The 13,338-nt window shown below is 41.7% G+C and overlaps 1 protein-coding gene across 2 annotated transcripts in view; it reads right to left on the bottom strand.

Annotated features, from left to right (window-relative positions):
* The window catches only part of rasa4 (RAS p21 protein activator 4), a 233,593-nt gene that overhangs the window by 165,122 nt on the left and 55,133 nt on the right, over window positions 1-13,338 (bottom strand). For both annotated transcript variants that reach the window (XM_048556900.1, XM_048556901.1), the window contains exon 5: window positions 9,261-9,390. In XM_048556900.1, the coding sequence (XP_048412857.1) occupies window positions 9,261-9,390 (130 nt within the window). The remainder of the gene's footprint in view (window positions 1-9,260; window positions 9,391-13,338) is intronic.

Genomic DNA, 13,338 nt, shown 5'->3' with positions numbered 1-13,338 from the left:
GAAAATATCCCTCTGGATTCACAGCCATTCACTTTTAAATCGTTCTTTCCAGGCAGGAGAATAACTAATAATTGTCTCATGCAAGACTGGGCTAAAACTCACTTCTGTGTTGCAGCACAGTGAAGAGGGCCATCAACAAGGCCTAACCATTTTTGCCTCTAGGAACCCGCTGACACTTCTGATGAGCAGTCACTAAATTACTTTATCTCCATATGGCTCACCCTTTTAACCTCGACAACACAATCAAATGGAAGTCACATTAGGGCTCAATCAACATTAATGACTGATGCGACAGTCACAGCCACCATCAATTTAGGAGCTTCTTGTGTGACTCATATGAAAATGAACCGATGAAGTGCAGCAACTGAACAGCAGGGATCGGCACACACAAGAAAATAGAAGGTTGAACGTTCCAACTGAACACAATGTTCTAATAAATCATGGGAATTGGGATAAATTCACCCACTTCACTCACTACATTTGTGTGAAAAAATTAGCCAACAAAAGAGGCAACTTATTAATTCACAAATTCCGCACAATGCAAAGGCTGGTAGTTTGAAAAGTCAGGAAGAAGAAAAACAATCAAATTGACAAAAGGCAAAGCATTTAGTTTTACTAACAGAATTATGAACACACATATTATAGTCTCTGCAGCTACCATGACGACTGCTGAGAAACATCTGCTTCACAATCTGCTGCAAGTACAGCCTTTTCTTGAAGTTTTGCCACTTATTGCTCAATTTCGCTTGATACCAGCTTCACAAAATTTACAATGCTGATCCCGGGCACAGAGTCAGTCTCACACCCTCGATATACAAGTATATATTATCCTGGTGAAAGCCGAACAGTGAAGCTACAGGAAGGATAAATCCCCAGTTTGCAACAGTCCTACCAGATATTTCCCATTTTTAAAAAAAGGGCACAAGCAAACGCAGTAGGCCAGGCAGCATCAGAGGAGCAGGAAAGTTGATGTTTCAGGTCAGGGACCTTCTTTTTGAAGACCTCTCTGCGCCTCCAGCTCCACACTGTGTTATCTCTGATTCCAGCATGGGCAGTTCTTACTACCCGACAAGAAAATACATGTTACGTTGAGGGGAAAAGGAGAACTTTGCACAATTCTCACAGCAAAATTAGTATCACAGGCAGCAGATCTACAGGTTTCATTACTTTGGACAATTGTTGTCAGCGCTTGCTCTCTCTCCCTGTTCTTGCCTCAACTCGCAATATTTCACTCCAGCTTCACTTCTGTCACCCTCCTGCTTTTTTTGTCTCCTTAAGCAATTGCTTTTCTAATTTTAATCACTTTTGAACAATCGAGCATTTCTAACCATCAAGCATTTCTAACCTTCAACTGTGCAGTGACAAAGAAACTCCTCAAGATGTTGATAAAACACAATCCGACCGAGATGTTAATTTTTGAATCTTGTGGAGGAGAACCTCAATTCTAAATCTTCCGAAGAATATTGGAATCAAATAGCAATAACATGGATTCATATTGCACTTTTAGTATAGAAAAACCTTCCAAGATGCGTGTGCACTGTATTATGGAATAAAGTTCAACACCGAGCCACAGGAGATATTGCAGCAGATGACCAAAATCATCAAAATGACCAGAGAGATAGGTTTTGAAGAAGCTTCTTAAATCAAAGAGGTAGAGAGTTGGAGAAGTGTAGGGAAGGAATTTTAGATTTTACAGCCTTGGTAGTGAAGGTACAGCTGTCAATAGTGGAAGTATTAAAATCAGGAACGTTCATGGTGTCAGGATTAAAGGTGTGCAAAAAAATGCCAGAAGCAATGTAGAACTGGAGAAGATCAGGTTAGTGGGGAGAGATTACCCTGCAGAAATTTGAAAAGAAGGATGAGAATTTTAAAATCAAGGCATCATTTAACCAGAAGCCACTGATGCTCAGCAAACATGTGGTGTTGGGTAAGGAGACTTAGCACTAGTCAAGATATGAGCAGCAGTGTTTTGGATGACCACAAGTTTATTGAAGGATGGAGACTAGCCAGGAGTACACTGGGACAGAGATAATGGGAACTGCAGATGCTGGAGAATTCCAAGATAATAAAATGTGAGGCTGGATGAACACAGCAGGCCAAGCAGCATCTCAGGAGCACAAAAGCTGACGTTTCGGGCCTAGACCCTTCATCAGACAGTCAGGTTTGTCTAGAGGTTACAAACACAGCTTTCAGCACCAAATAATGTGAGGCAGGGTCAGAGTCGGGCAATGTTACCGAGGGTTAGGATGGCTGAATTCATGGTGGCTTAGAGAGCTGGTTAGAACCTTATCTTGGGTCAAATATGACATATTCTCGACGCTAAGGCTCAGACAGTTGCCGGGGAGAAGGATAGAGTCCATGCATTGCTAAAACAATGGCTTTGGTCTTCTTAATATTTAGTTGAGGTGTAAATGGATTAATCACCAATGACTGGGACCAGAGACGAAGGAAGCCAATGGGGAGAATGGAGAATCACAGATCCAAAGTCACCTGTTCTCTCCTCAAGCACATTATACTTGCCAAATTACTTATACACTATATCCCAAAATATTAATTTCCAAAAGAATCAATTTAATTTGCATGAACAAATCAGTACTATTTGCTTCCACTGTCTTGCTGACAAACCTATTCCAGAGCTTTAACACTTGTTCACTGAAGTATAATTTCTGCAGATTTGTTTTAAATGTAGCCTCTCCAATTACAGCTGATGTCCTTTAATTCCACTGTTCTGGACAAACTGAGGTCACTTATCTCAGTGTATATTATTTAGTTTCCAACAAAAAACAGCCATTACTGCAGCTCTCAACCTCCTCATTATCAGTGTGAGAGTGCCCAATTTGCATTATTGCAACCCATTAGCTAAGCCTTTATCCCCTCAATCCCAAATTGTTGCTCTGCTCTGTATCCACTTAATGTCTGCAATATTCTGTCCACTCTGTGGCAACCAAAGTTCTACACAGTACACTGAGCACAATTAAACCAACAATCTTTAAAGTTGCGGGGCTACATTGCTATTTTAGCTCAATGTTGACCTTTTAATGCATCTCAACAACCAATCTGCTTTACTCACTGCTACCAAGTCTGGTTATAAAATGTCATTTAGTATTTTCCACTTCTGGCACACTCTACCTGCTTTCCTCATACAGAGGGGTGCAGGTGTGCATTCCTGATTCAGATCGAGGTTGGTGGGGGTGAGAGGGTGCAGCCAAATTCACCCCCCGAAAGCACCCCAGTCCAAAATGCCCAGGAACTTCTACTTAGGGGGCAACCACTGAGAGAACGTGGCAGAATCTGCAAGGAACTATTCCTTCAATCACAGGAGGCTTCTTTCCTACGCCTGCTGCTGTTAGGCTCCCTGGCGAGCGAAGGAGATACAGGACCAGCCTGTGATTGGAGGAGCAGCGGGAAAACAAGCAGCAACACATGAAGCTGAGTATCGGATTGGTGGAGGTATGTGACCCCCACCCACAGTGGGGCTGCACCAAGTCCCTGCTACAGACCACAATATAATGGAGTGTGGTACTTGATTAAATGTTTGGTAAAGGTCAGAATAAGTTATTTTTTTTCCATTAACACCCAGTTCTCTTGCTAAGAAATACAACTGCTCTTCAATCATAGTGAGGTGAGCCCCAGTGGGCAATCAACAGGAAGTCATGTTGTTTTGCTCAGGCTGAGAGAATAAGATATCCCACTGAGGGTTATGTTTGCAAAAAAAGGTGAAAATTTTTAAGTTCAATAGAACTCTCTGTCCCTTTTATAACATAATCTTAACAGGCCTGTTGTACAACACTGCATCAGAAGCCTTCTCAAAGTCCAGGTACACCATATAACAGCGAACCCTTCATTTTTCTTTTACAAATCCATGCTGACTTTTCCTAACTAATCGACCTTTGTCCCTATGATGATCTGCCTTATGTATGACTGGCTACACCACTTCAAAGAAACATATAGAGTCAACCACATTAGTGTGGGATTGCAAAGCAGATAAGGGAAATAGGTTTTCTTTCCTGGAGGACATTAATGAACTGTTTACAAAAATTTTTGCATCTTTCTGACCACTTTTACCAATCCCAGTCTTCTTATTTCCATACATTTTAAGGACTGACTTCAATCCTTAAACTACTGTGGTGGAAGTTGAACAAATTGACAGGGAACTGTTAGTCTGTTTTACTAGGCCGGATACCCATTAGATATGGTAGCCAATCCTACTGGCCACAGTGATGAAGCAGAGTTCGGTGCTTTGGGTTAAGGTTTAAAGTGGTTTCAGCTTTGGATAACAATGCAAGACACAAGTCCTTTTTTTGAGAAGGATGGACAGTTTTCCTTCATAGAATCCTTACAGTGCAAAGCAGGCCATTCAGCCCACTGAGTTCACACTGACCCTCCAAAGAGCAGCCTACTCAGACTCACTCCTTTACCTTATCTCTGTAACCCTGCATTTCCCATGGCTAATCCGCACAGCCTGCACATCCCTGTACACAATGACACAATTTAGTATGGCCAGTCACCTGACCTGCACATCTTTGGAATGTGGGTGGAAACCTGTGCAGACAGCTGCCCAAGGATCCCTGGTTTGGGGCAGCAGTATGAACTACTGAGCCACTTTGCTACCCCAGAGAGAAGAAAGCTAAGAGGAGATTTGATAGAGACTTGCAAAATCAGGAGCAGACTGGATAGAACAGATAGGGAGAAACTGTTCCTGTTTATAGGAAGAACGAGAACAACAAGGCATAGATTTAAAGTGATTGCAGAAGAAGCAAAGGTGATGTGAAGTAAAAAAGCTTAGCTTATGGAATGCACTGCCTGGAAATGTGGTGGAAGCAGCAAGCATTCAAGTAGGCATCGGATTTGACAGTCCCTTCTTCAGAAGAAGGGGTCTAGGACTGAAACGTGAGCTTTCCTACTCCTCTGATGCTCTTTGGCCTGCTGTGTTCATCCAGCTCTACACCTTGTTATCTCAGATTCTTCAGCATCTGCAGTTCCCACAATCTTTAAAGATCTGATACGCATCAAGTGGCTGAGAAGTGAGTCATCTCATGGAACACTGAGGTCACCAGCAGTGTAAAATTAAGTGTTATTGTGACAACAAAATACTATGGAAGATGTTGATGCAATCTGATAGGGCTATACCCAGCTCCAAAGAATTTCCTTTGCAAAGCATCCTTTTGCAAAGCTATGATACAGGAAGTAAGTTAGTAAATTCAATATGTGAAATGTTAAAATCACAGACAGATGGAGAACTAGCTCTTGGCTCACAGAAGAGAAAACTGTAGCCTCTTATTTAGCAGCAGATGAACTTTGATTGATCACAATGAATTGTCTTTTAAGCTGGTCATTCAACTGAGAAATGGCAATACATGGATCCAACAATAAGAATATCAAATCCCAACCTTGCCTTGTGAAAATCCACCCACTTAAGACTGATTTACAGTCTAATGTAAATCATTCATACATGTTTTATTTTTCAAAGTGTACTTTCATTACTACTTATAGTGCACACATCACTGCTGCTAAAGTGTCACATCATCTTTGTTCCATTGCCTCATTTCATGCCTTCAAATGTGATAGAGAAAGAAGTGAACAATGCTGAACTTCATTGTAATTAAGTCAGAAGTCACTTGACTTCTGGCTTTTAACAGTATAAAGACCTGCTGATTATTCTCTGAATTTTATGTCCAGTCAGTCTGATGCCTGTCAGGATGGGCAGCCCTCACTCAGGGCTCACAGATTCAGATCTCTAGCTCGTTTCATGGCAAGCTGTATGTCTTGAGTCAGCAGTGATGAATTACAAATAACTGACTCTGAGATTTGTTCCTCCGAATCAGGCTCTTCTGAAATAGCTCGCAATGTAAAGGAATGGATTTGTCCATTCAACTGACTGCTACTGCTATGAATCAATTATGGCTGCTGGAGCTTAGGGAAAACCATGAGGGAAACATAATGGAGTTTGCATTCAGACCCCAAAGCTTCCAAGTCCCAAATTTTCACCTCATAACTGAGAAGGACTTGAATCGCATTTTGTCAGGCATTCATAAGGCATTGTTTGAACTCAGGCCAAAAGTGGCTTTCCTTGTGTAACTGTCACAGGATGTGGACAACCTGCCCACTGGCATTTACTAATTATCTTCCGGAAAGGTGATGGTGGGCTTTCATTTGGGAACCACTGTAGTGTGCCTGGTGGTACACTCAATGCAAACAGACACAGAATTTCAGGATACTTTCCCCAATAAATGAGTGGGAGATATATATCGAGTCAGTTTGGTATGGGACTTGGATATGTCATGACAGAGCAGCAGTCCGAATTAGCAAAGTGAACATGTTGCTGTTGTCAAGATGTACTTGTGTTGCCTTGGCGTGTGTGCTGCTTCTGTATATGATTCAGGCATGACTAGATCAGTGTCTACATAAGGCAGGGCTCCCAAACTGAGGGTCAAGACCCCAGAAGCGGTCACAAGCTCAGATTTTATCAGGCGCACCAAAACAGTAGCGGTTGCTCTGACCGTGTTTTGGCCGCCATGCTCCCACTGTAACAGGGTCTCCCACCTTGCCATCACAGGCCTTTCCTATCGCCACTCTCACAGATCCCACCCCCACTCCCTGAATGACGGGTCGCGATAGGTTTCCAGCCTCAAAGTGGGGTCACAGTGGGAAGCCTTTGGGAAACACACACATGTCAGAACGTATTTAAATTAGAATTTCTAACCCTTGATCTTGTTCTGTTCAAGTAACAACTGATCTAATTTTAAATGCAGCTTAGAATACCAATTAAAACAGAAATACCAATTGGATGAGACCACAGAAAGACAGCAAAATACCAATGTTTGTAATTTATGTTCAGCACCGACACTTACAACTCCGTAGAAGTGATCCCGGGTCAAACATTCTTTAAGATTTCTTATTTCATGGGATGAAGCTGTCAGTGGTAAGACCAGCCTCATTGTGCATTCCTAACTGCCCTTAAACTGAATGGAGTCCCAGACCTTTTCAGATTCAACCAAATTACTGTACTTGGTAAGGATGGCAGATTCCATCAGTGAAGGACATTAGTTAACCACAATCCCTACTGAGATTAGCTATCAATCCCAGGTTTTACCAATTGACTTGGAATTTGACCAGCCACATTGGTGGGATTGAGGCCAATCTCATCAAAGCAATAGCTCTAGATCTCTGGAATACTTGACCAGAGATATTACCATGACACCTCCATCTCCCCTGGGCAAGATAAAGGTTTCAAAAATAGTTTAGGTGTGCATTTTTCAAACGTGTTTTCAGTCTAATGTTTTCGAGAAGATTTGTAATTTGGGTTGTGGATAACGCTGTAGCCACGCTCGCCAAGCTGGTGGGTTTAGTTGCAAACATTTTGTCACCCTGCTAGATGACATTGTCAGTGCGCCTACAGTGAAGCATCAGTGTTCTGTCCCGCTTGTTATCTATATGCCTTGGTTTGCTGGAGTGACTGGTGTTACTTCCGGGTCTCTCTTTCAGTGGTTTGTACACAGGGTCTACTTCAATGTGTTTGCTGACGGAGTTCCAGTTGGAATACCAAGCCTCCAGGAATTCCCTGGCGTGTCTCTGTTTGGCTTGTGCCATTTTGGATGCGTTGTCCCAGTCGAATTTGTGTCCCTCATTGTCCATGTCTAGTGAGGCAATCTAGAAGTCGTCGTGTCTCTTGATGGCTAGTTGGTGTTCATTCGATTTCCGAACTGTAGTGTTGGGTCTATTGCCATCTGTTGGTAATGAACACCAATGATGCCCAGGGTGACAAAACATTTGCAATCAAACCCACTGGCCTGGCCAGCATGTCTACAACCTCATTGTTTCCAGTCAGACTGGTCTCCGTGTGGGAAGCCAGCAAACGCCCTTAACCTGCCCATGACATAACTGAAATTCATAAAAGACCTGCATGGAAAAGGGTTAAAAGTAAATAAACATCCTTATTAAAAGTTAGAAAATATACTTTAATGGAATAGCCTAACTGATGCGGAGAAGTTATGCAGGGGAATGAGGAAATGGCAGAGATGCTGAAAACACATTTTCTTTCAGCCTTCATATAGGAAGACACAACTTATTCATCAGAAATGGGCAGGGTAACCTATGGCTAGGAAAAGTGAGAAAATTAATGTAACAAATATCAGCAGAAAAAAATACTGGAGAAATTCAAAGGATTAATACCTGATAAAACCCCACGATATGAGGGCATATATCCCAAGGTTTAAAAGAGATAGTTGCAGAAATGGTGGATGGATTGGCTATAACTTTCCAAAAATTTCCTCAGTTCTGAAATAGTCCCAGAAGATTGGAAATTACCATGTGACACTGGCATTAAATTAAAGGAAGATGAGAGAAAACAGGCATGTCAAGTCAGTTAGCCTGACATCAGTCCTTGGGAATATGGTGGAATTTATTGCTGACAAAGTCTTAACAATCAACTTTTAATGGAGCAAAATATGATGCGAACAAGTTGACATGAACTTACTGAAGAAGAATCGAGTTTGACATATCAGTGGATGTGGCAAACATTGATTTTCAAAAGGCATTCAACAAGTGACACACAACATTATCATACACAAGACAAGTTCCAGCACAGAGCTGTGGGTGATATATTATCATTAGTTGGTGAACATACAGCATGAAAGAGAGAATCTAACATTGACTTCAATGGTGTTACCATCAATGAATACTTGACTTTCAACTTCTTGAGGATTACCTTGACCAGAAAGTGAACTGGACCTTCCATATAACTACTGTGATTACTACAGCAGTTCAGAGGCTAGGAATTCTGCAGCAAGTAACGCATCTCCTGACTCCTCAATGCCTGTCTACCATGTGCAAAACACAAGTTCTTGGTTGTGATGGAATACTCCCCACTTGCCTGGCTGAGTGTGGCTCCAACGACACTCAAGAAGCTTGACACCATCCAAGACAAAGCAGCCGCTTGATTAGAACACCACACATCACCATCAACATTCTTAGCCTTCACCACAGATGCACAATGGCAGCAGTGTGTACCATCTGCAAGATGTGGAAAAATAATTCACCAAAGGTCTTTCAAATCAAAGATTTCTACCATCTAGAACAACAAGCGTAGCAGAAGCATGGGAACACCACCAACTGCAAGTCACATGCCATCCTGACCATGAAATACACTGGATGTTTTTTCAGTGTCACTGGGCCAAAACCCTATGAACTTCCTTTGCGGGGTGTCCTTACAGAAAATGTGGTGCAGCATTTCAAGAAGGCCTTCATCGAACACTCCCTACCTTGCTTCAAATACATGGCAACGCAGCTTTCGTGTTGAGCTCTCTCCGCAGATCTCGATCCGAAGGTGGATCTCCCCTTGGACCTCCTCATCTGGGTCAATTTCACTCAGGCACATCCAGCTGTCTACACCTAGACAAAGATACAAATGCAGGGCTCAAAGAAACTGGAGTAAGGCCATTCAGTCCCTTAATCAGATCATGGGCGACTTGTACATCATTCCATTTGTGATTCACATTCATAATGATCATTGTCAGATTGGCAATAGACTATCACACTTGGTCCTGTTCTAACAGATATCATGAACACTCCATAATCTACACATCAATGCTGTTACCATTTAACTTTAAGATCAGATTTCATAACGTTACCTTTAATTTCATGTAAAACATGATGTAACTAGATTATATAATTCACACAGCATCAACTTTAGACTTTGGGCTGCATTTTCATCTCCCAATGGAAGCATAAATCATGTCATGGAACATTGAACTTAGTTTTGTTTTATTGCTGCTGTTTCATTATTCAGGACAATAGGGGATGCAAAATGCCCATGCACCTTTTCCAAGCTCAGGGTCCCCACAGTGAGGGTGATAGGAAAACTTATTTTCTCCTGCACATAATTGCCTTGTGCTGGTGTGGGTTTTGAAAGCGCTAAAAGAGAAAAAAAATGCATATCGCCTTGGAGACTTCATGATAATTAGGTTCAGTTTGCTGAGAATTCAGAATATTCTGAAAGGTATGTGCAAAATGTATTATCACCTTCAAATGTCATTATTAGTTGCTATGGTGTAGAGGAAACATACTTGTCATGCAGCGATTCATCAAAGGAATTTGTCTTGAGAAGGCAAGTTGACTCTGACATTGCCCACCATTGTGTAAGTTTGTTATGCATTATAGTACTTTTTCTGTTGAAGAAAGTACCTTAATGCATTAAATTGTAAGACAAAATGCCTTGCCTGGATTTGCAGTTATTATAGGGACTGAGGGCTAACTGTTAAAAAAAGTAGTTAAGAAGTTGCAATAAAATATCTCTGCACCTGCTTCTGTTTTTGTTTTAAATTTCCAGTATCTGCAGTATTTTCCTTTCATTTGGGTACAATTACATTGCTCAGTACAGTTCATTTAGCACAAAGGAATAGAAAGGAGATAGAGGAACATATCTGCAGGGAAATTACAGAGATGCCAACATAGTGGAGTGGCTACAATGGAGGACTTTCATTACATTACTTTAATGAAAGGGAGCAGTTTGAGAGTAGAGCAGCAGCACAGGGTGAGTATAAAACTAACTGAGCTTGGGAATCGTGGCATAGTCTGTAGGGAGCAGTCGGACAGTGGAGCGGGAACACAGAGTGAGTATAAAACCAGCTGAGCTCTGGGCACAACTGTAGCTGCGAAGAAAAAACTGCGGCGACATCACAGGGAGGCTGTGGCCTGATTAGCTGATAGGAAATCTGCACTAAATTTGAAATAGAACACAGCCAAGATGTATTAATAAATTAATTATCTCATTAATAAATTTACATAAAGTAATTAATGAAGGAGAGATGGCTGTATGATAGAGGAGCTGGTAGTTCCCATTGCGAGCTGCAGTGACCTGTCCGTCCTCCCCGGACTGACCTATCCCCTCCCTACCTCCCCACCTATACTCTCCTCTCCACCTATCTTCTTTTCTCTCCGTCTTCGGTCTGCCTCCCCCTCTCTCCCTATTTATTCCAGAACGCTCTCCCCATCCGCCTCTCTGATGAAGGGTCTAGGCCCGAAACGTCAGCTTTTGTGCTCCAAGGATGCTGCTTGGCCTGCTGTGTTCATCCAGCTCCACACTTTGTTATCTAGGAAGGAGGACCTGTTTGGGATTATCAAGCACCAGGAACAAAATTAAGGAACAGGTGCCCGAGGGTTATAATCTCCAGATTTCTACCCAAACCACGTTCAAATTGGCAGAGGGATAATACAATTAGGGAAGGAAACACATGGCTAAAGGAGTAGTGTGGGAGATAAGGGGTTCTTTATGGGGTATTGGCATCAGATTTGGAACAGGAGAGATCCTTACCATTGGGACGTCTCCACTGGACGTAATCTGGAACCAGTGTTCTAGCGAAAAGGATAAATAAGGTCGTCACTAGGACTTTAAGCTAATGAACTGGGGGAAAACAACAGGAAGCATAATGATAAATAGAAAAGAAAGCAGCGGGTTAATGAGTGCAGGAGGGTTTAACTGCATCAAAGACCCAGGAGATATTATTAATGGAGCTGGAGTTAGAATTCAAAAAGAAGGTATGAAAACTAGCATAAAGGCACTTTAACTGAATGCTCGTAGATGATTTAATGGCACAAATCATCACAAATGAGTATAATTCAGTAACCATTACTGAATGTTATTGTAGCTGCAACATGGTCATGACTGGGAATTGAATATCCAAGGGTATCAGACTGTTCGGAAGGACAGACACGGGGCATAGCTCTGATAATTAAGGATGACATCAGGGCAGTAGTGAGAGATGATACAGGTTCTGTGGAAAATAACTCTGATTCCATTTGGTAGAAATTAGAAATTCTAAGGAGAAAATGTCACTGATAGGCATAGTCTATAGGCCACCAAATAATAACATCCCATTGGAATGGGCAAATATCGTGGGAGATTTCATGTCGATTGGTCAAACCAAGTCAGTCAAAGCAGCCTTGAGGAGGAGTTCATTGAATGTTTCAATGTCAGCTTTCTTGAGCAGTGTGTAATGGAACCTATAAGGGAGCAAGATATCCTCGATCTGGTCCTCATAGTTAGGGATCCTCTTGGAAGGAGTGATCCCAGGTTGGTTGAATTTAGAATACAGATGGAAAGTGAGAAGGTAAAATCCAATACCAGGGTCCTGTGCTTAAACAAAGGAATCTATAATAGGACGATGGAGGACTTGGCAAAAGTTGACTGGATGCAAACATTTTATGGTGGGACAGTAGGGATGGGCTGATGGGGTAAAAGTTAATGATGACACTTGACAAGTTGCACGACTTGGTATGAGTCCTGTGACTATTCCTTTATGGGCCAAAGGCAACACCTGCACTTCTTTTCCCATCTGGTGTTTTCTATACTGGCCAACAGTTTTATTTTTCTGTCTCTGCTTTCTCTGTGCTGGCTATTTGTTACAATGTATAAGAGACAGAGTTTTGTTCCAAGGTGCAGGACTTTGCCTTGACTCGGAATCGTGAACGGTGGCAGGAATGAATCTAAGCCTCTAGGCCAGCCATTAATCGAGGCGACCCCCAATGGGCAGAAGGGCGTGAGGCTTGTTGCTTTTTCTCATTTCTCTTCCAGTTATTACTACCACTATAATCATTTATTATTATCACCATAATAATTTATTATTACTTAATAAACATTCAGATTTAAGCAAATTGCTATTGTCGAGCCTTCTCTTAATTATATTAATCCAAATCTGAAAATAACCACTTGGATACAGGCTGTAATCCAAGACAGGTAGTTGAGGAACAGTGGAGGACTTTCAAAGCAATTTTTCAAAGTGCACAGCAAAAGTATACACCAGTGAAAAGGAAGGACTGTAGGAAAAGGGATAATCAGCCAGGGATGTCTAAAGAAATAAGGGAGACTATCAAATTGGAAAGTAAGGCACACAAAGCTGCAAAGACCAGTGAGAAACTAAAAGATTGAGAAAACTTTAAGTCAACAGAAAGCCACAAAAATGCTGCAAAGAAAAGTAAGATAGATTTGAGAGTAAAAGACAGATAGCAACAGTTTCCACAAACATATAAAATGAAAAAGAGTGGCTAAGGTAGACACTGGGGATGAGAACGGGGATTTAATAACAGGAATTGATGAAATAGCTGAGGCATTGAACTGGAATTTTGTGTCAGTCTTCATAGTGGAGGACATGAATAACTTGCCCATAATTGATGACAAAGAAACTAAGGTAGGTGAGGACCTAGACACGATCATTATCATTAAAGAAGTAGTGTTAGGCAAGCTAACGGAGCTAAAGGTAGACAAGTCTCCTGGCCCTGGTGGAATGCATCCCAGGGTACTAAAAGAGATAGCGGGAGAAATAGCAAATGTGCTCATAATTT

Source organism: Stegostoma tigrinum, chromosome 27, assembly GCF_030684315.1.
Source record: "Stegostoma tigrinum isolate sSteTig4 chromosome 27, sSteTig4.hap1, whole genome shotgun sequence".
NCBI classification, from domain to species: Eukaryota; Metazoa; Chordata; class Chondrichthyes; order Orectolobiformes; family Stegostomatidae; genus Stegostoma; species Stegostoma tigrinum.
Note: the sequence above shows the minus strand (reverse complement) of the source record. Positions and strands in the feature narration are given on the sequence as shown.